Source organism: Zeus faber (genome assembly GCF_960531495.2).
Source record: "Zeus faber genome assembly, chromosome: 16".
Taxonomy (NCBI): Eukaryota; Metazoa; Chordata; class Actinopteri; order Zeiformes; family Zeidae; genus Zeus; species Zeus faber.
In genome coordinates this window covers 31,355,568-31,379,145 of record NC_137202.1, presented here as the reverse complement: position 1 = coordinate 31,379,145, position 23,578 = coordinate 31,355,568, and the positions used below count along the sequence as shown (strand labels likewise).

At 42.9% G+C, this 23,578-nt stretch overlaps 1 protein-coding gene across 1 annotated transcript in view; it reads left to right on the top strand.

Moving 5' to 3' along the window:
• The window catches only part of adgrb3 (adhesion G protein-coupled receptor B3), a gene marked incomplete at its 5' end in the record, with an annotated part of 129,221 nt that overhangs the window by 42,171 nt on the left and 63,472 nt on the right, over window positions 1-23,578 (top strand). The window contains 3 exons of the mRNA XM_080016869.1: window positions 15,960-16,124; window positions 19,831-19,998; window positions 21,959-22,060. Of these exons, the coding sequence (XP_079872995.1) occupies window positions 15,960-16,124; window positions 19,831-19,998; window positions 21,959-22,060 (435 nt within the window). The remainder of the gene's footprint in view (window positions 1-15,959; window positions 16,125-19,830; window positions 19,999-21,958; window positions 22,061-23,578) is intronic.

Here is a 23,578-nt window from a genome sequence, read left to right as displayed (position 1 = left end):
CTACTACCTCTGACTTCCTATTTATTCTTGTCGTTTGTCGAGTTTAGTGTGAAGCGCCTTCAATGTGTTTGTTTTTATATTTCTTTATTGAAAATAACACAAATATATCGATACATACTACACAATGCCTTCAACAGTTGGGGATTACCCCCTTCCAGGCATGAATGCATATACGTTATACACATACATATATATACATATATATATATACATATATATATATATACACATACACACACCCACCCCCATGGTAGTCGACAGAGTCCTGCCTCACAGTGTCTCTGTGGATGGAAATCACTCCGTGTGGAAGTTACCAAGAACACGCTTCCATTCAAATGGATTCAACACTGCATGTCCCTCAAAGATGTTTCATTAACTTTTTAAACCTTCGGGACTAAAATAAAACAGACATGACTTGGACCTGTTGCTCTGGAGCTGCATGTGAACTCCATGTGTGAGGTCACAAACACAGAATGTTTTGGACTGTTTTCCACTCCAGTTCTGTGTACTTAAGTCTGGACCAATCAACGTGCACTTACATCACCTCATGTTGCTCTTCTGGCGTTCAGTTTAAATATCCCTTAAGAACTGAGTTTTTAAGAGTTACCATAGTTCCTGGATGACGCAGTGTGGACTTCAATGGTTGTCTTCTTGGAAGGATTATAGTTTCCAGGGTTTTGTAAAACGCAGCACAAGTTAACAGTTTTCCGAATTTCATTTAAACGCTGCGTGGCTCAAGTTGTCTATCTAGATGTTGTACTCGCAAGTGGCTGGAGGGGAATGAGTTCTGAGTGAAGAAGCTTGGATTTATATGACTTCGCATCATGATGTCACAAAGAGGCCCACTCCTGAAACTAATGAAATTACGACAGTTTTTCACTAATTTCTGCTCCAAATTAGATCGATATTGATCAAACTCGAACGTCAAGACGTCTGAAATGTCTCGGTTCTAACGAGACCTCAACCATCTCTGTGCATACTGCCATTATCATGTTCCAGATACTTTTAGCACAAAAAACACAGAGATCAAAAATTTTAAAACACCAATCAATAACAATAGCTGCAGGCAGCAATACACGGGGTCCAGTTGAGTTGTTTTAGGTATGTATTACAATTTTTCCAGTTCTGTAAAATGCAGCACAGGTTACAAAAATAAGCTGTGGGAGTCTCTACCCACATGTTTAGGGAGGGAGATGGGAGTTATTCGGGTAGTGGAGCGCCAACATGGCAAGGTTTTTATTCATGCTGGTTACAGAAAGTCTCGCTGGCACAACAGAAAGACTAGAAATGATTGAGTGCTCCTCCATCCTCCCCTGAAAGACAGAAGAACATAGAAGAAGACCCTCCCAGCTTGTTCCAACCAATCAGCGCTAAAGAGGCCGATTGTGGGAAGGGCCCGGAAAAGCTGTGCCACCAAGCCAGCTCCGTCCCCTGCAGACGGGGCCTAACCATGCCCCCCTCATCCGCCACATACCTCCACTGCTCATCCCCCTCAATAACCGTGGTGGCCAGAGACACGGATGCTGCCTCCTTCCACTGCTTCAGGAGGTTCAGGTGATAGATCTGCGTCGCCCCGCCTCTGTCTCACCATGCAACCTCATAATCGACCTCCCCAACTCGCCACGTGACCACAAAGGGCCCTTGCCACTTGGTAAGTAATTTTGAGCTGGACGTAGAGAGCAACACTAACACAATGTCTCCTGGTGCAAATTGTCTGAGTTGGGCCCCTCTGTCGTATAAGCAGCGCTGCTGTTCCTGGGCCTGGAGTAAATTCTCCCGTGACTGCTGTCCCAGCGCATGTAGCTTTGCTCTCAGGTCCATATTGACTGTATATCGTTTTTACTGGTACTAGGCCCCTCCTCCCAGTTTTCTTTAATTTGGTCTAGCATGCCAAAAAGGAGCTCAAAAGAAAAGAATCCCGTGAAGGCTTGGGGAACCTCGCGCACCGCAAACAACAGGGGGTCCAGCCATGTTTCCCAATTACAGCTATCTTAATGTCACGTTTTTCAGCATTTTCTTAAAACGCTCCACAAGACCGTTGGTCTGGGGATGGTAAAAGCTGGTTCGAAATGAGCGGACGCCAGTAACTCGTTAAGTTTGCAAAGTGTATGCGACATAAACAAAATGCCCTGGACAGTCAGGATTTCCTTTGGAATCCCACCTAGGAGATGACCTGAAACAGCACCTGCGCCACACTTTTGGCCGTAATACTGTGCAGGGGCACTGCTTCAGGGTACCAGGTTGCATAATCCACTAGGACTAACACAAAACAATACCCGCGAGCACTGTGGTCAAAAGGCTCGATGAGGTCCATACCGAGTCTTTCAAATGGTGCCTCGACTAGGGGAAGGGACCTCAACGGTGCAGTTGGTGTAGCCAGAGGATTGATTAATTAGCACGCGGGACAAGCGGCACCATTTGCGCACATCTGCCCAAATGCCTGGCCAATAGAAGCGGGCCATTACCGCTGCAGAGTTTTATTGTGTCTGAGGTGCCCTGCCATCTGGTTATGGTGAGCCGCCTGGGAAAGCATTTCCCGGTGACTTTTCGGCACCAACAACTGGGTTATTTCCTCTCCCGACTGAGTGTCACGGCTAACTCGATACAACCTGTCCCTAATCAGCGAAAAATACGGGTGAGTGAGCGCGGCGCCTGGGCACTTGACATTTTTTATAAATTTAATACAAAAACATAGTAATCTTCACAAAGGTAAATAAAGAAATGCTTCACCTTCATGTTGTGTTTTTACCATTGTTTCTACTTTAGTAATAACAGTCACCATACTGTTGTTGGTGTATCTGACACGGAAGGAGCCTCCTGTGATAATATGTCGCTGGATGGATGAAATATTTGTCATCAAGTGGATACATATGTATTGTACTAGGTAACACTGCATGACACACATTCTAATTGTAATTGTAACATCCATGTTAGGTTGCATTGCATCATGGGTAACTTCTACATTCCACTCATGTCGTATTGTACCAGGTAACACTGCTTGACGCACATTGTAATAGTTACTGTAACTTCCATGTTATGTTCAAGATTCAAGATTCAAGATTCAAGATTTTTTATTCGTCACATACATATACACACTTCCATACATATATGCAGTGAAATGTAATGCAACGCACCCGATGATAGCACACAACATGTCCTAGGAAAAAATAAAAAATAAAATAAAATAAAAAGTAGAAAATTCCTTTCTAATAGACCGACTAACTGACTCCTAAAACGTAATACAGTAAGTGGAATACTTATAGAATAAGATAAAAATATAAAGAATAAAATACAATAAAAATAAATTGGAATAAAATGGAATAGATAGAAGGAATATGGCTATGTATATACAGATATGTGCATTTAAAGTGGCATGTGAATTAAAGTGGCATGTGAATGTGAATAGTGTGAGGTAGTGTTTGGGATAATACAGCACAGTATACAACAGTACGGCGCAGCAATACGGCATCACGAACAACCCTGAACAGTGATACAGTATGCTGTACAGTATGCTACATACAGTAAAGTAGGTAGTGGAGCCTAGTGCATGGCTCAGTTAGGACCCCTGGTGAGGTCAGCGTTGACAGTTCTAATGGCTTGAGGGAAGAAACTCCGTCTCAGTCTCTGTTCTCGCTGTGCGACTGCGGAGGCGCTTGCCTGACCGCAGCAGCTGAAACAGTCCGTTGTTGGGGTGATGAGGATCCTTCATGATCCTACGGGCTCTGCTACTACACCTCCTGGTGTATAACTCCTGCAAGGGGGGGAGGGTAGTTCCAGTGGTACGTTCAGCTGAACGCACCACCCTCTGCAGGGCCCGCCTGTCCTGGGCAGTACAGTTCCCAAACCAGGCAGTGATGTTGCCTGTCAGGATGCTCTCCACTGCTCCAGAGTAGAAGGACTTGAGGATCCTCACCGAGACCCGGAATTTCCTCAGCTGCCTGAGGTGGTAGAGACGCTGCCTCGCCTTTCTCACCAGAGTGTCTGTGTGAACAGTCCATGTTAAGTCCTCTGTGATGTGGACTCCCAGATATCTGAAGCTGCTCACCCTATCGACAGAAGTCCCATTAATCCACAAGGGCGCGTGCGTCCTCGATTGTGATCCACGCCTAAAGTCCGCAATCAGCTCCTTGGTTTTGCTTCTTCTTTCGTATATCATCAGATGGCCAACTCAGTGTCATATAGCCACGCCCTCGTCTCCAGTCCTGGGTCAAAAAGGCCAGCTTCTGAGGGTGGGCTGTATAGGGGGCAGCTGGTGATTATGTGCTCGGCAGTCTGTTCAGGTTCGCCACACTCGCATGACGCAGTCGGAGAGGCCCCACTTCTTTAGAGAGGACTTGAAGCGCCCGACGCCAGTACGCAGGCGGTTCAGCGAGGTCCATAGGTGGCGTGGCATGTCTTCTCCTTTTACACCTCCTCCTGGGTCCCGGATGTATCGTTGGATGCGGGAGGGCGCAGCTGACTCCCACGATTGTCTCCAGGATGCTGCCAGCCAGGCGTCCTTGGACAAGTCGTCAGGGATCGACTGTAGCATCTCTTGTGCTGCCTTGTTGTAGGGATGGCGAGACTTGAGCCTGCATGGTGGTGCCGGTGTTGTTGTGGCTTTGTGTAGGATGTGCCAGTCGTTCTTCTGGGCTTTCCTTGCCAGGGCGAGGGTAGCTGCTTCCCGTCGGAGACTGGGTGGGGCGATACCAGCTAGGACTGGCAGGTAGGACACAGGGGTGGGTTTCAGACAACCAGTTACTATCCGGAGGGCGCTGTTGATGACAGTATCCACCTTGTTCGCATGTGGACTTCTGCTCCAGGCAGGGGCACAGAATTCCGCTACGGGTAGGACCAGGGCTTGCGTGGATATGCGTAGGGTCTGGGGGGAAGCTCCCCAAGTCGAGCCTGCAAGGCGGCGGATGAGCGAGACCCTTGCGGTTGTCTTGGCCTTCACTTCATCCAGGTGCTGCTTGTAGGACAGCGTCCGGTCCAAGCATACGCCGAGGTACTTGGGGGCTTGCTGGAACTCCAGGCGGATGTTGCCAACATGCACGTCCAGTTCCCTTCTTGCCTCCCGGTTGTAGAGGTGGTAAGCTGCAGACACTGTTTTGCCCATGCTGAGCTGAAGGTGCCACTTCTGGAGGTAGTCTGCCAGGATGCCCATGTCTCGGTTGAGGCCTTCTTCCATAGTGTTCCATGTTGGGCATCGAAGCATGATGGCCAGGTCGTCCGCATAGCCGTACTTCTTGGATGTTGTGTCTGGCAGGTCGTGAATATAGATGTTAAATAACATTGGTGAGAGGACAGAGCCTTGCGGGACACCGTTCTTCAGCCTTCTGAGCCTGCTGGTCTGGCCATCGCTGGTTTGTAGGATGAAGCTATGGTTAGATAGCATCTCCATAATAAATCTCACCATTTGCCGGTCCGGGATTGTTCTCAACAGTTTCAGGTGTAGTCCACGGTGCCACACGGTGTCATAAGCGGCTGTCAGGTCCAGGAATACTACTCCAGCTTTCTCATTATCTCGGAAGCTGTCCTCGATGTCCTGGGTGAGTAGCGTTACCTGGTCCACCGTTGACCTGCCTCTGCGGAAGCCGGCTTGTTCCGGTGGGAGTTGAGGGTCCACCACTGGCTCAATGCGGCTGTGGATCAGCCTCTCCAGAATCTTGTACGGGACACAGAGCAGGGATATGGGCCTGTAGGACTTCGGGTCTTCGGCGGGTTTGTTCGGCTTTGGCAAGGCTATGATGGAAGCACGGCGCCAGGTCTTCGGGAGCTTGGACCTCCGGAAGCATGATGAGAAGAATGTGCGTAGCCATTGAGATGTTCTTTCACTTTGGTGCATAACAAACTCTGGGTGGATATTGTCTCGACCTGGTGATTTGCCCAGCTTCAGTTTTTTAATTGCTGCCTTTAGCTCGGCTGCTGTGAAGTCTCCTGAGAGATTAGCATCAGCGCTGGCTGCTCTGGAGAGGGATGATACCTCACACGATGTCAGTCGTGCAAAGTTTTTGTCCGCATCAGGGAAGCGACCATTTTTCAGGAGCTGGGAAGCAATAGCATCTGCAGTCACTGGACACCTACGAGGTGTTGTTTTTCTCCCTGAGAGCAAGTTGATGGTCTGCCACGCCTTCCGGCTGGAGTGGGTGAAGTCGATGGATTCCGCTACTTCCGTCCACCTAGCCCTTCGGGTGTCATCCAGCTTCTGCAGTAGGGTTGGTTTTGCTGACGTTCAGGTGTAGGCTGTTGTCCTGGCACCAGAGTGACAGGTCAGCCACCTCCTGGCGGTAGGCCTTCTCATCGCAGTCGGTGATCAGGCCCACGACCACGTTGTCGTCAGCAAACTTGATGATGGTGTTGGAGCTGGACCTGGCCACACAGTCATGTGTGTACAGGGAGTACAGTAGGGGGCTGAGGACGCAGCCCTGGGGGGATCCTGTGTTCAGGGTGAGGGAGCTTGACATGTACTTCCCCACCTTGACCACCTGGGGGCGGCCTGTGAGGAAGTCCAGGATCCAAGTGCACAGCGGACCATTCAATCCTAGCTCCATCAACTTGACAGCCAGTCTGGTGGGAACTATGGTGTTGAAAGCTGAACTATAATCAATGAACAGCATTCTCACATAGGCCCCCTTCTGGCCATCCAGGTGCGTGAGCGTGGTGTGCAGTACCTGGGAGACCGCGTCATCCGTGGATCTGTTCTGCCGGTACGCGAACTGCAACGGGTCCAAGGTGCGGGGGAGGGAGGCGCAGATGTAATCCTTAATCAGCCTCTCGAAACACTTCATGACCACTGAGGTGAGGGCCACCGAACGGTAGTCATTCAGGCAGGTTGGAGAGGCGATCTTCGGGACAGGAACGACGGTGGACCTCTTGAAACAGGATGGGACCACTGATTCAGCCAGGGAGATGTTGAATATTGTGGTGAACACCGGAGCTAGCTGGTTAGCACAGGTCTTCAGTACTCGTCCAGATATGCCGTCTGGGCCCGCAGCTTTCCTGGTGTTCACCCGCATCAAAGCCCTCCTGACCTCGTGCACGGACACTGAGAGTGCGCGCTCGTCCCCAGCGGTGTAGCTCCAATTAGCCGGCGAGCTAGCGGTGCTGCTGCCAGACTCGAACCGCGCATAAAAGGAGTTCAGTTGGTTGGCCAGGGAGGCGTCCACACTCGTGGCTGGGGAGGAGCTGCTCTTGTAGTTGCATTGCATGTTGCATTGCATCATGGGTAACTTCTACATTCCATACATGTTGCACATGTATAATATCCTTGAGTTGGAATCTGTTCCAACCTTAACAGGATGTGGTCGTCAGGGTCAGTGTTGAAACTTTCCTGACATCTCCACACTTAGTACATACATGTTTGTTTGTCAAACTAGTGGATGATATTATACAAACTATTTCTAACACTTCCTCCTCTGGGAGTTTCATGTCACTTTCATTCTCTGATTTGAACGTCTGATCTTAGTAGAAGGATGGTGTTCTTGGTACTTGTCAGATCCACAGTAGTCCTGATGCAGAGTCTTCATCATCTTCATTGTGTATGATCGTCCATTGGTCACATGTTTAATTTGTTCTTCCCAAAAGCTTAACTTCATTCCCATCGCCATGTTACCCACGTACCACTCTAGTAATTCCGTTTCTCCAACAACATTCACTATTTTAGTTGACAACGCCGCCTTCTTGAGGTTGACATGGATTTCCAATCTCAAATTGACATCGGTGGTATTTATAACTATTTTCACAAACAAATAGGACTTTAATTATAGTGAAGTACATAATTTGTAGAGCTTTGAAAATACATGTTATGAATGTGAATACAAAATGTAACCTACAAGTTACATTCAGATCATCCTTACTTTTTTGTTTTACGATTCTTTGGAGTCTGGAGACTACTCTTCCCATTGTAAATCAGCCGAAGAAAATGAGCAAAACCATGTTGGGATATCTAGTTGTCTTACCATAGCAAACAGATCTTTTTGTACACTTTGCCAAAAGGGCACTGTAGGTTTCATGAATTAATATCCTTCATTGAAATTTGTAGTTTTTTGCATTGAATCTTTGTTAACATTTTGCAAGTAATCCTATTTTTTTTGTCTTTGTCATAACCTTTTCTCAAGGCAATTGACTGTTAGGAACACGGTCAGGTGAACCCAAACGCAGGACATACATGGTTTTGGGAGTAGGTACAGGGTTTAATGTGCAGACAGACAGGGAATCAAGAACAGGAAACAGCTGGGGGATCAGGAACAGGCAACTTTTATTTTCTAGCATCATGAAAAGTGCCAATTCCTTCTGGGAAAAGAAGTGGGAAACATTTGGCTTCATTGGTTTCATCTCCAATCACGGTGCAGCGTTGTTCCGTTCTGCTGGTGCTACAGACAACATGTCAATATCAACATGTGTACAATATCAACTGATGGAAACATGTTCCATAAACATTCCATCTTGTTGTTTATCACTTCATGTTTCATCAATATTTTATATCTTCTCAACTTAAATCTGCATTTTCAATCTTATCAGTGCACATAGATTCATTATTGTTGTTTGTGTTGTTCGGATCTTAATTGTAAGTTGATGGCACACAATATGACTTATCATAACAATATGACACCTTTAAATTGTGTGGGGTCGAATGGTTGCCTTCCGCATATGTATTTGTTACTCGATGCTTTGTAGTATTTACTAACTCGGTTCTGTCGTTGGGTGTCAATAAGATCTGTCCAGTGATTTAAAATATCAGCTGACTTTGACTGAATGCATGTGCAATATCACAGAAATGACTATAGACAGATTCGATCTTGAAGTTAGCTATAGAACTACTGGGTGAGTCCTGCTCCTTGCCTGTGAATCTACAACTGCAAACCACGATCCCTGTTTGATAATTGCACAATTATTACCAGAAATAGTTAATAAACATGCATCGTTATTATTTAACAGCGATTTCTGAATTGCTCTATCAATTGGCATAGCTACTGTATACTATTCAACTCAGTCATAGTGATCTACAACAATGCAGCCATAAACGGCTCAGCATACTTTATCTGGAATGTTGTATTAAACATAGTTTGTCTTCTTCGCAATTCTGTTAATGCAATATAATCTCTTCCTGGAACATGATCTTTTATTCTACCAGATTTTTTTATATCCTGATAAAGATTATTTCCTTTAATCAAAACATCGTCTAGGTCATTTTGTGTCCATGCGCAAACATTCTGGATCTTGTTTTAAAGAACTGCTGTTCAACTGATAGCAGCACACTGCTTGTACCTGGAGTCTCCAAACTGTGAATCATCCTGATGAAATGAGCCTCTTAATACCGATATGTATGGGGACTCAACACATATATTTAGAGGCTTCTCGTCGACATTAACTTTTTTTCATAGATATAATTTCAATATTTGTTTTCCTTTTATTTTGTGGTTATTTCCTGCAATGTTTCTATTTGTGTTTTGTGAAGTTTTTTTGAATTCCACTTGGTATTTTCTTTTAGAACAGTGTGACTGACATCTAAGACTGGATGTTTTGGCAATTGCTTCTTTATTGCCTGAGACTTTTGTCTCCTTTCCCGCATCTGGAACACGAATAAACTAATAATTTTATATCACGAACATAATGACCAGCTGACAACTATATTTTCTCTTTCTTTTTTGTATTTCTGTGTAAAGTGCATTGTGTTGCCCTGGTATGAAATGCGCTTTATAAATAAAGTGTGACTTGACTTGACTTGACTTATGAACTGGTATGTTGTTTTGAGCAGTGATGTTGTTATGAGCTGTAATGTCCACTCTGGCGTCCAGAGAAGATGCATTTGAAAGACGCCATAGTAAGAAAGCAAACCAGTGTAGTGTAGACTGTCGTAACTTGTCGCGATTGAGAACCACTGACGAATGCGCTCTACTCTTATGTAGTGTCAGGGCCATACCAGGTAGCAATGCGTAACGTCACTCGTCCCTGACTTTGCCCCGCCCAAAAGATCAGGACCACAAAAACAGCTTAGTCTTCACAGTTTAGTACTACATAGTTCACAGTCATTTTAATTTTTACTTTTGGATGTTTTAAGCAATTGCTTTCTTACATGTATGTGTTTATGTTAATGTGTTTAGAAGCAATCCCTCAATTGACTTTACAGGGACTTTAAAGAACAAGTATTGCCCCTTGATAAAGACAGTTTGTGCTGCTGGGATGCCAGGGAGGACACGCTCGAGGGTTAGGGTAAGGCTTAGGTTAGGTTAGGTTGTTTGTGAAGGGAGGCCTACCCTGTACTGGGTGGAAATTGCACTCACTACTGCTCTGCTGGAGGGTCCTTCACTCTGTAAACATTGGTAGAATGAAGATTTACTAAAAAAAAATGGGGGGGTGAGGGTTTTTTTGGGGGAATAAGAGTCTGAGGGTTTTGTAGGGGGCTCTCATAGTCTGTTGTTGAGGCCTCCTGGTGTTAGTGTATCCAGCTTCCAGAATCGAGAACCGCATTTGGGTGATTTTGTGTTCTACGAAGTCGGCTTGCTAATAGGTTATTGGTTGTCCTCTTGTGTCTCACGTTGGATTTGTGGTGGCTGATGCGTTGCCATAGAGAGTTTTTGGTTTCTCCCACAAAGCTTATTCCACAAGAGCTACATTTAATCAAATAGTCACAGTTTTTGATGTTATGTGATGTTCCTCTTGTGGTGGCATAAGCTGCTCCTTTTTGAGTAATGGTCACCTTTCGTTCTTGTTTGAAGCCAGCCGTTCTTCTTCTCCTTTGTGTTTGAAGAGGTTTAAGATTGGTGCTGACCATGTAGTCCTTTAGATTCTTGTTTCTCCGGTAGGCTGAAATGAAAAATTCTGTTGAAGAGAGGATGGAGTTGAAGTTTTGTTCGAGTTTCCTGTTTAGAGCTATGGAGTGTGCGGAGTAGATTGTAACCAGTGGGATGATAGTTCTTTTATCCTTTGGTGTGATTGTTTTGTAGTTTTGCCACGCTGTCCTTAGGAAACTTCGGGTATAGCCTCTTTTTTTGAGAACTGTAGAGAGGGCTTCGGTTGCTCCCTCAAAATCCTCGGGTTGTGAGCATATTCTTTGGGAGTTGGGATTTAATTAATCTCTTAAAGGTGTGTTTCAGGTGGAAGCTGGTTGTTTCTAATAATGCGTGTGTTTCTGTAGGTTTGAAGTAGACTTCGGTGTCCAGAACGCTTGTTTCTTTAAAGTCCCTGCCTTTGGAAGAGGTCGTGTCCTGGAAGTCCATCTTGGTGTTGTCTGTTACAAAGGTCACTTTGATGGAGGCATGTTATGCATTGAGGTGGGAGATGAAAGAGGTGAAGTCATCTATGGTGATGTTGTCTAGATTTCTGAAGAAGTGCAAAGTGAAAACGGCACTAAAAAATTTCACACTAAAGCCAAACGTTTTAGTGTGCAATGTTTTAATGCTGTGTCCTCCCAATCCGCCAGTAGAGGTTTGCGAAGCTCGGAGCAAATTTCTTTCCCATGGATACTCCCTTAGTTTGTAGGAAGTATTCTTGGTTGAATTCAATGTCGTTCCTAGTTAGGTTGTTTTCCAGTAGTTCCAATATGGCACTGTCTGACTGTTGTGGGTCTGGAACATTATTAAAGATTCTCCTGATTGCTTGTAGGTCGGGCCCCGGTTTGATGTTGGTGTAGAGATTCACTATGTCTATGGAGAATAGGAAATCTTCTTTACTCACCCTTGTTTCCTATATTCTGGAGATTAAGTCATAGGTGTCTTTGATGTAGATGGCATGTTTCGTGGAGAGCGGGTTCAAAAAATTGTCGATGAATTTTGCAACTCTGTAGTGCTCACTGCCGCAGTCTGACACTATGGGTCATCCAAATGGAATTTTATCCGATGACGACAAGTTGTTTCTGGGTGTGTGGATTTAAGGTAGAACATAGAAACTTCTTTCCCGTGGTTCTTCTTCTCCCATTAGGTATTGAAATTGTTTGTTTGTTATGGTGCCCTCCTTCATCATCTGTTCTCGATGGGACTGCTCTATTTTGTTTTATTCATTGAAGAGTTTTAGGAGGGATCTGTCCCTGTCTGGGTTCCCACTTTGATGCTGGGATGAAGGGCAGTCTGTTTATTTGTGTCCTCGGGTGGTTGAAAAAGAAAGATGCCAGTCGTAATTTTTCTGTGGTATTGTTCAACGTCTACTCTTGTTTGGGGGATGGCCCCCTTGGTAGTACCCAGTGTGGGTAAATAGGCCCTTCTCTAGTAAGGAGATCTGCGCTGGGGTAGCTTTTAGAACTTTTGATAGGTTTAAAAATCATGATTTTACTTCCCTCACTGTGCTTGTGTTCGGTGGGGGCATCAGCTTTCTAAAAAAGTCAGCCAATGTGTCCAGATGTTAATCCTGGTTGCTGAGTCCCAGTGGATCCCATCGGTAGTCATGAATTGGTTCTTGGAGATCGGGGGAATTGTGTGTCCTTGCTGTTGGAGGAAAGTGTTAATTTTTCTTACCTGTTGGCATTGCCTTTCTGGCATGGTTTTAGCAGCATTCAGTAGTAGGATTCTGATGTGCTGAAGGGAAGGTTGTTTTGGCCACCTCCATCATGGTTTTGTAGCCTTTCTTCATGGCGGTGTCGGTCTGTTGTCGTTCATTGATTACGAAGGCCAGGATTACTTTGTTGACATCGTTGTTGTTGGGGGTCTTTCTCCGGAGGAGGTGGGCTGCGTGTTCAAATTTGGGTCCAGGGAAACAGGACACTTGTAGATTGCCAATATTCTTGCTGTTTTCCGGGTGGTGACATATGTCGGAGTCGCAGATGATCACGATTGGACGTTCCGTTTGAGTGACCAGGTGCCGCAATTATCATTGGTGTTGTCAGGGTCCTTGAAGACTGTACTGTTTTTGTCATCTCCTAGGATTCTTCCTGCTTCCTGTGGTTGGTTGGTACTCCTCATAAGTCTCTTTATGGGGATCTCTACTCTTGGAGGGGTGGAAGTAGTCCCCAAGGGGGTTTCCGCTTTGTGTGTGGTGTCAGATGAAGATTTTGTAGAATCCTTGGTTGACGTGGTGGGAATTGTCGTTAGGTTAGGTTAGGGTTTGTCTTACACTTTAACATCCATATTAGGAAGGGATAGGGTCTGTACGAGCTACAGGAGGTTTGTGTTTAGGTCTGGGGTAAAGAACCACGTTCTAATGATTCATTCTGCATGGAGAGAAGTAATGAAGCTAATTTGGATTAGAATGTTTAATACAACTCTCTTGTGAAACCCTATTTTTTTGCTTTGATTAGGTAGAAAGTGTGATTACAGCTGTGGTGAGGTGTGTCCAGTTTATAGACAAAAACAGGGTCAACCCTAGGAGCTTCCAGTTTTACAAAGAATGTTGTCATCTTTGTAACGTCCATGGAAAATTGTGACTTATATAGTAAGGTGTGGTCGGACTTAAACGTTTCATTGATAGCCATGGGGTCTGTAGTTGAAGTGCCAGATGTGTCGCTAAGTTGGGGAATCCAACTTGATGCAGCCTGCTGTTTAAATTGATTTTAAAACGTCCTGGTAGCTTCATCACCACGTTGTAGTAAGTGCTACATGAGCGTAACAATAAATGCTTTGCATTGCTGGTCGACATAAGATCAAACTCAGGGGCCAACTCACAAAGAATGGATGGGGGGGTGGGGTTGAAATGATGACAGTAGATTTAATATATTCTACTCTACCAAGTTCCAGACTGTCCATGGTCCTGAGGTTCGATATCATCTGTGCTTCAATGCCAGTTTTCACCAGTTTATCACTATTCCCTTTAACTTTTAATTGTTTTTTCGATACCTTTGGAATTATTCAAAGTTTCAACAATTTTCTTTTGGAGCGTTTTGAAACAGATACCTACAGATACCGTGACAGTGATAATAATTATATATATATATATATATATATATAATGATATATATAGATCACTAGAAGGTCTGCGCGTGACACCCCTTATATATGCTTGCCCCGCCCAGTTAGGGTGATCCATTTAGGGTGATCCAGTTTGTGATCTGGACGTTTTTTGCAACGAGGCTCATTTAAATAGAAAGTGGCCAATTTTGTACCAAACATATGAATAATACCCAATTTAAATACATGCAAATAGCACCGATGCACTGAGATGCTGTTTGTGAGGCAGTGCAGTTAGTGGTGCATTTCATCGTTTGCCTTGCTTTGAGAATCAGATGCACGCTTTTTCTGCAGCAAGAGCTGTGCAATGGCTTTGTGAATTTGCCTTTGTGTGTACATTGACCTTGAGCAGGTCAGGAGGATTTAGGGCACATTGCCTATCCAGATGGAGAATCCTTGGAGCAGGGTTGCAAGGTATGACAGTAGATAATTGAATGTCAAGACTGAGGGGGGTGTGGTCTGAAAGAACAATGGCTATATATTTAGAGGAGTTCACTTTTGAAATATGAGGTTAGGGTTATTTATCTATGAAATAAATAATTTTAGTACGAGAATATGACTGATGCACTTGAGAGAAAAAGGAAAATTGCTTTGCTTGTGGGTTTTGACATTTCCAGGGATCAATGCCACCATACTGAATCCTAAAATCTGAGATAGACTCAGACATATATGACAGGGTGACATGCGATCCAAAATGGGGTCAATAGCACAATTCAGGTCACCCCCAAATATTAAAAGGTGGGTGGTTAGGGAGAGGAGATGTCCCAACGATCTGTCTGCAAATGCAACATGACGTTAACCAACAATACCTGGGTCTGCTGGAGGGTGCCTGTCACAATATCATATCTTCCATTTTTACCGGCTAGGATGTAGGTGGAAGAAAACTGAATTTTCTTGTTGATAAACATTACAACCCCTCTGGCTTTTGTGTTAAAACTAGAGTGAAACATTGGACTCAATGGTCGAATTGTTAGCAGTTAAGGGTTTGGTCTAAGAGAAAGACCCTGAAAGTACAGAGAAAAATAGAGAAAGATAAATGAATAAATAATGCTAAATAATAACAGTAATGATAATAATTTGAAACAATTCAACAAGTCACCCCCATCGTCTTCAATCCACACCACTTCCCTGAACAACCCCCCCACACACCCCACCCTCCATCCCAAATGTCCCCATCCCGAATCGATGGAAACAGCAGTGTAAACACTTTAGCAGTGAGGGAACTAGAACCGTGCAGAACATTTCAAGCACTTAGACTTAATATAAACTGATAGTAACTGATATTAACTGACTGGAAACAAAGTAGTGTAAATTTATGAGAAGACCGTAAAATAAATAAAAACAGGGGACGGTCCCTGGGTTTAGGGTTAAGTTGAGGGGAGCGGTGAGCCCAGTCAAGAGGCGGCTCTTCCTCCGGCTGAAAGCCCTCTTTTAGTAGAGCTGAGACGGTCGTAGTCGAGGAAGTGGTTGGGCCCTCGGGTATCCTGATATTATTATACTAGATCCTCACATTTATTTTCCAATCTGGCAAATTGGGAAGTGATATCTTTCCCTGCTCCCTTTCACCTACCGTGCCTTTCAAAGTGAACAAAGCCTGGTTACTCTTCAGTCTGTAGTTCCACTTCTCCTTTGCCTGATTTGTTGGTCATAGTCGTAGCCAAAAGTAAAATATGTAGTAGTTAGCAACTTAAGTTTAATATTTAACGAAAAACTTATCAAAAAAGTGCCTTTGTAAAATTATTTAAATAACAATTATTTAAATAACAATTCCCTAACCCTAACCGCCTTTCAAAGTGAACAAAGCCTGGTTACTCTTCAGTCTGTAGTTCCACTTTTACTTTGCCTGATTTGTTGGTCACAGTCGTAGCCAAAAGTAAAACGTGTGGTAGTTAGCAACTTATGTTCAAAAAATCAAAAAAGTGCTTTTGTAAAATTATTTAAATAACAATTCTGCAAGAGCTCCAAGAAAAGCGAGTTACTCCATAAGTTGCTCAGCAGTGCCTCCGTGTTTGATATTTTAACACATTTAAAATCCACTCGGCTCTAGAACTGGAGTTGGTCTCATGAAGTGATTGCCCTCCGTCTTACCTCTGATCCCACTAGTGGACGGCCAGTGGCAGGAGTGGAGCTCATGGAGCGACTGTTCGGTGACGTGCGCTAACGGGACGCAGCAGCGAAGTCGCAAGTGTTCGGCGGCTGCTCATGGCGGCTCGGAGTGCAGAGGACACTGGGCGGAAAGCCGCGAGTGCCACAACCCCGAGTGTACTGGTAAGACACTGAAATACACACTAGTACACACTAGTACACACTTACCCTCCTCCATCCCACATAGAGACGCAGAGTCCACTTGGACACCGTCACAATTAAACTGATGAAAAACTTTTTCTTGTGGAGAAAAAGTTTCCTTTGTAGAGCTAAACTACAGTTAAGTGGGACTGGGGTGGGGCTTGGACTAGGGGTTGGACTAGGGCCGCGCTAAGGGTGGGACTGTGGTACATGGGTTTGTCCTGTGCGCGGTGCCCCCCTCTGTTGGACTGGGTTTTTTGTGTTGTTTTTTTTACCCTGTTCTGTCAGCATGCTGGACAGACAACCCAAAGTATTTGATCCATTGCATCTAGGACAGAGTTAGTCTGTAAGTGGAGTTCAAATTCTCAACCTGAAATGCAACTCTTTATTCACTCTTTAATCATCAACAATTGCTGCAATAACTCCTGTGGGATGACCAGAGCACAGCTTTTTGTCACACACAACCACCACCAACCCCCCTCTTTGGAGAACCATCTTACCATGATTTGGTCTTTTAACAACTAATCATCATTATTACTCCAAGTGGGGAGAATCACCACAGGTGAGACAAATAAACATAGAACCAAACAACATGTACATGGAAAAACATGAACAGAGAACCAAGCAACAACATGAACATGGAAAAACATAAACATAGAACCAAACAATTAAATGTACATAGAAAAAAAGAACAAAACAACATGAACATGGAAAAACATAAACATAGAACCAAACAATTAAATGTACATAGAAAAAAAGAACAAAACAACATGAACATGGAAAAACATAAACATAGAACCAAACAACAACATGTACATGGAAAAACATAAAAAATAGAAACAAACAACAACATGTACATGGAAAAACATAAAAAATAGAAACAAACAACAACATGCAAATGGGAAAATATAAACATAAAACCAAACAACAGCATGTACATGGAAAAAAATGAACATAGAAGAAACAACATGTACATGGAAAAACATAAACATAGAAATAAAAAACAACCTTGAAATGGAAAAACATAAACATGGAAACAAAAAACCAAATGCACATGGAAAAACATAAAAAATAGAAACAAACAACAACATGCAAATGGGAAAATATAAACATAAAACCAAACAACAGCATGTACATGGAAAAACATGAACATAGAAGAAACAACATGTACATGGAAAAACATAAACATAGAAATAAAAAACAACCTTGAAATGGAAAAACATAAACATGGAAACAAACAACCAAATGCACATGGAAAAACATTAACATAGAACCAAACAACTAAATGTACGTAGAAAAAAAGAACAAAACATGTACATGGAAAAACATGAACATAGAACCAAACAACAGCATGTATTTGGAAAAACGTGAACATTGAAACAAACACGTGCATGGAAAAAAATGAACATAGAAACAAGCAACAACTGTACATGTGATAACCCAAACATAGATCTTAACAATAACATTTACATAGAAAAAACATGAAGATGGAACCAAACATGTACAAACATGTACATGGGAAAACATAAACATAGAAATAAACATGTACATGGAAAAACATGAACATAGAAACAAACAACATGTACATGGAAAACATAAACATAGATACAAACATGTACATGGAAAATACGTGAATATAGTAACAAACAACAACATGCACATGGAAAAACATAAACCTAGAAACAAGCAACAATACGTACATGTACATGTGATAACATAAACATAGATACAAACAAAAAGATGTACAAGGAAAACATAAGGATGGAACCAAACAACATGTACATGGAAAAACATGAACATAAAAACAAACAACATGTACATGGAAAAACATGAACATAAAAACAAACAACATGTACATGGAAAAACATAAACATAGAACCAAACAACAACATGTACATGGGAAAACATGAACATAAAAACAAACAACATGTACATGGAAAAACATAAACATAGAACCAAACAACAACATGTACATGGGAAAACATAAACATGGAACCAAACAACAACATGTACATGGAAAAACATGAACACTAAAACAAACATGTACATGGAAAAAACATCGACATAGAACCCAGCAACATGTACATGGGAAAATATGAACATAGAAAAACACAAGATGTTCATGGAAAAAATAAACATAGAAACAAACAACATGTACATTGAAAAACATAAACATAGAACAAACAACATGTACATGGAAATACATAAACATAGAAACAAACAACTAGATGTACATAGAAAAACAGAACCAAACATGTACATGGAAAACATAAACATAGAACAAAACCACAACATGTATGTGGGTAAACATAAACATAGAAACAAACATGTGCTTGGAAAAAAATCAACATAGAAACAATAAACAACTGTACATGTGATAACACAAACATAGATGTTAATAAAAACATGTACATAGAAAAAACATAAAGATGGAACCAAACAACAACATGTAAACATAGAAACAAACATGTAGATGGACAAACATGAACATAGAAACAAACAACTACAAGTACGAGAGAAACCATAAAAATAGAAACAAACATGTTCATGGAAAAAAATTAACATAGAGGCAACGACAATATATACATAGAAAAACATAAACAGAAAAAAACAAGTACGTGAGAAAACATGAACATAGAAACAAACAACATGTGTATGGAAAAGCATAAACATACAAACAAACAACAACATGTACATGTAAAAACATAAACATAGAAACAAACAACATGTGTATGGAAAAGCATAAACATACAAACAAACAACAACATGTACATGTAAAAACATAAACATAGAACCAAACAACATGCAAATGGCAAAACATGAACATAGAAACAACTGTACATGTGATAACACAAACATAGATGTTAACAAAAACATGTACATAGAAACAAACATGTACATGAAAAAACATGAACATAGAAACAAACAATATGTACATGGACAAACATGAACATAGAAACAAAAAACAGGTGCATCGAAAAAAATGAACATAGAAACAAGCAACAACTGTACATGTGATAACATAAACATAGATATTAACAAATCCATGTAAATGCAAATACATAAACATAGAACCAAACAACATTATATGGAAAAACATAATCATTGAAACAAACAACTACACCTTTATGGAAAAAAATAAAGCATAGAAACAACAACAACATGTACATGGGAAAAACAAAAACATGGATCCAAACAACAACATGTACATGGAAAAACATAATAATAGAACCAAAATACGACATGTACATGGAAAAGCATTAACATAGAAACAAACATGTGTATGAAAAATCATAAACATAGAACCAAACAACAAAATGTACATGGGAAAACATAATCATAGAAACAAACAACAACATTTACATGACAAACAAAAACATAAAACCAAACAAAAACATGTACATGGAAAAACATAAACATGGAACCAACCAACAACATGTACATGAAAATCATAAACAGAACCAAACAACAAAATATACATGGAAAAACATAATCATAGAACAAACAACATGTACATAGTAAAACATACACATAGAAACAAATAGCAACATGTGCATTTAAAAACATATACATAGAACCAAACAACAACATGTACATGGAAAACATGGACATGGAAACAAACAACTCTTCTACTACACAGCCATGTGTCCTTTGAACGGTGCTAAAGAGGGGCTCTGGGTCTCTGCAGCCAACGGCCAGTGGAACCCATGGGGTCCGTGGAGCGGCTGCTCCAAGTCATGCGACGGTGGCTGGCAGAGGCGGGCACGGGTGTGCCAGGGCGTGGCTCTGACAGGGCAGCAGTGCGAGGGAGGGGCCGCAGAGGAGGTCCGCAAGTGCAGCGACCAGCGTTGCCCAGGTACCGGGGCTTATCATAGAGTTATTATTCCAAAATGTATTTGAATTTAATAATTGTCAGTCAGGGGAACACATATCCTACTATACTACTACTACTATACTACTACTACTACTACTACTACTTATTATTATTATTATTATATTTTCATTACTATTATTATTATTATTATTATTATTATTATTATTATTATTATTATTATTATTATTACATTATTTAACCTCCACAATCGCATCAAACACAAACCATTACCTTTATAAATTTTCATTATCTGTTGATTCATTTACGATTTGGTAAAACTTTGGAATTTGATTGTTCATTAAGTAGTTCTGGTTGGTTTATAAATAATATAAATAATATCAATAGTTCAATTTGAATAATCAGTCATTTGTCTTCCGATTGACACAGGCAGTAGAGAATCTGTAGTATATGTAGTATATGTATAGTTTATATACAGTATAGAAGGAGAAGAAGAAGAAGAAGAAGAAGAAGAAGAAGAAGAAGAAGAAGAAGAAGAAGAAGAAGAAGAAGAAGAAGAAGAAGAAGAAGAAGAAGAAGAAGAAGAAGAAGAAGAAGAAGAAGAAGAAGAACAAGAACAAGAACAAGAAGAAGAAGAAGAAGAAGAACAAGAACAAGAACAAGAACAAGAACAAGAACAAGAACAAGAACAAGAAGAAGAAGAAGAAGAAGAAGAAGAAGAAGAAGAAGAAGAAGAAGAAGAAGAAGAAGAAGAAGAAGAAGAAGAAGAAGAACAAGAACAAGAACAAGAATCTTTAATCATCACACGACACACACCACCACAACACATGCATTCATGCAAACACACACACACGCTTTGGATGGTGCTGGTGAAATGGTTTCTCTGCATTTAACCATCCTGGCTTGTCCTTCCTCTGGGGGGGCAGCCACGAGCAGTGGGCAGCATTCAACCACGCCCGGGGACCTGGTTACATATCATATGTCCATCGCTGGTCAGACGAGGGTGTTGTGCATGTTTTTGGTGGGGGTCCTTACTGATGTAACATGGAGGAAACCCCATGTGAGAATGGGGAGAACATGCAAACTCCACACAGAAAGGCCCCTCATTGGGAGATAACCCACTGCAGCACGGTGCCAACAGCGACCCAGGCCATATATGTAGTATATGGCACTGGCACGGTGGCACAGTGCATTGCACTGCTGCCTCACAGCAAGAAGGTCCTGGGTTTGATTCCCGCCTGGGGCGCTGTTGGCACCGTGCTCCGGTGGGTTATCTCCCAAACAGGAGCCTTTCTGTGTGGAGTTTGCATGTTCTCCCCGTGCTCACATGGGGTTTCCTCCACCTCACGTCAGTAAGGACCCCCCTCAAAAACATGCACCATCATCGTCTGACCAGCGATGGACACTTATCACCTGGTCCCCGGGCGCGTCCACGTACGCTGCCCAAGCGTGTGTGTGTGTGTGTGTGTGTGCAAGCATGTGTTGTGGAGTGTCGTGTGACAATTAAAGACTGTTTCTCTGTTATATATATTGTATATGCAGAATATGTATAGTATATATATATAGAAACACACTGTATAAATATATATGTGTGGGGCTCGTCACCCAATGTTCCAGAAGGAACGGGCGGAACTAACTAACTATCACACTGCAACATGCTACCAGGAGGAGCTGGGGATCAAACCGGTAACCTTCAGATTACTAGACGACCTGCTGTACCTCCTAAGCCACTGCCCTTACACAGTGTATATGCATAGTATGCATATAGTACATGCCTTATGAGTATAGTATGCATATAGTACATGCAGTATATGTAGAGTGTGTGTGTAGTACATGCAGTATATGTAGAGTGTGTGTGTAGTACATGCAGTATATGTAGTGTGTGTAGTACATGCAGTATAGGTAGAGTATGCATGTAGTACATGTGTAGTACATGCAGTATATGTAGAGTATGCACTTAGTACATGTATAGTACTGTGTGCAGCACCCTATGAGATCTGTCCAGAGGACTACGCTGTGTCCATGGTCTGGAGGAGGACCCCATCTGGAGAGATGGCCTTCAACCGCTGCCCCCCCAACGCCACCGGTGAGGACACTTCATGGACTCCATAATTATGCAGCACTGCAGTATTGAAGCACTACAGTACTAAAGTTCTGCAGTACTGAAGCATTAAAATACTAAAGTTCTGCAGTACTGAAACACTACAGTACTAAAGTTCTAGAGTAGCACTAGAGTAGTTGAGTTGGGAGAAGCTTGATGAGGAAGTCGACGGTCCCTTGGAGAAGCTCACATCTCAACGTCCAAACACAACACACTTCCGTCCTGAAAGCCAAGTACTTTAGTATTCAAGTACTGTAGTGGGTGTAGTATATACCCACAGCATATTCTGTTCTTCTGTACTTCAGCACTTTACTTCAGCACCTTACTTCAGTACTTCTTTACTTCAGCACTTCTTTATATCAGTACTTTACTGCAGTACTTCAGTATTTTACTTCAGTACTTTGTTTCATGACAGTGCTGTGTTTGGACGTTGAGGGTACACTTCATGAAGCTTCCTCATTCCACAGGAGCTAGGCTAGCTGATCCCATTTGCAGCCATGCATTGAGCTAACTGGGTGGTAGGAACAGGAAGTCTCAGGTTTACTGTAACATAGCAACAGCCAATTGGGAAGAGATGGCATAACACACTCCCTCCCTCTCTCTCCTCTCTCTCCCTCTCCCTCCCCTCTCCTTTCTCTCCCCCTCTCCATCTCTCCTCTCTCTCTCCCTCTCCTTTCTCTCCCCTCTCTCTCCCCCTCTCCTTTCTCTCTCTCCCTCTTCTTTCTCTCCCCCTCTCCGTCTCTCTCTCTCTCCTTTCTCTCTCCCCCTCTCTCCTCTCTCTCTCTCTTTCTCCTTTCACTGTCCTTCTCCTTTCTCGCTCGCTCTCTCTCCTTTCTCCCTCTCCCTCTCTCCTCTCTCTCTCTCTCCTTTGTCCCTCTCCCCCTCTCAATCTCTCCTCTCTCTTTCTCTCTCTTTTCTCTCTCTCCCTCCCTCCCCTCTCCATCTCTCTCTCTCTCTCCTGCCTCTCTCCTCTCTTCCTCTCTTTCTCCTCTCCTCTCTCCCTCTCCTTTCTCCCTCTCTCTCCCTCTCCTTTCGCACTCTCTCTCTCCTTTCTCTCTCCCCCTCTCTCCTCTCTCCTCTCTCTCTCTCTTTCTCCTTTCACTGTCCTTCTCCTTTCTCGCTCGCTCTCTCTCCTTTCTCCCTCTCCCTCTCTCCTCTCTCTCCCTCTCCTTTGTCTCTCTCCCCCTCCGTCTCTCCTCTCTCTCTCTCCTTTGTCCCTCTCCCCCTCTCAATCTCTCCTCTCTCTTTCTCTCTCTTTTCTCTCTCTCCCTCCCTCCCCTCTCCATCTCTCTCTCTCTCTCCTGCCTCTCTCCTCTCTTCCTCTCTTTCTCCTCTCACTCTCCCTCTCCTTTCTCCCTCTCCCTCTCTCCTCTCTCCCTCTCTCTCGCCTTTCTCTCCCTCTCTTCTCTCGCCATGTCTCTCCCTCTCCTTTCTCTCTCTCTCTCTCTCTCTCACCCTCCCTCTACTTTAAACCCCCCATCCGTCCCCCTTGTATATGTCTGA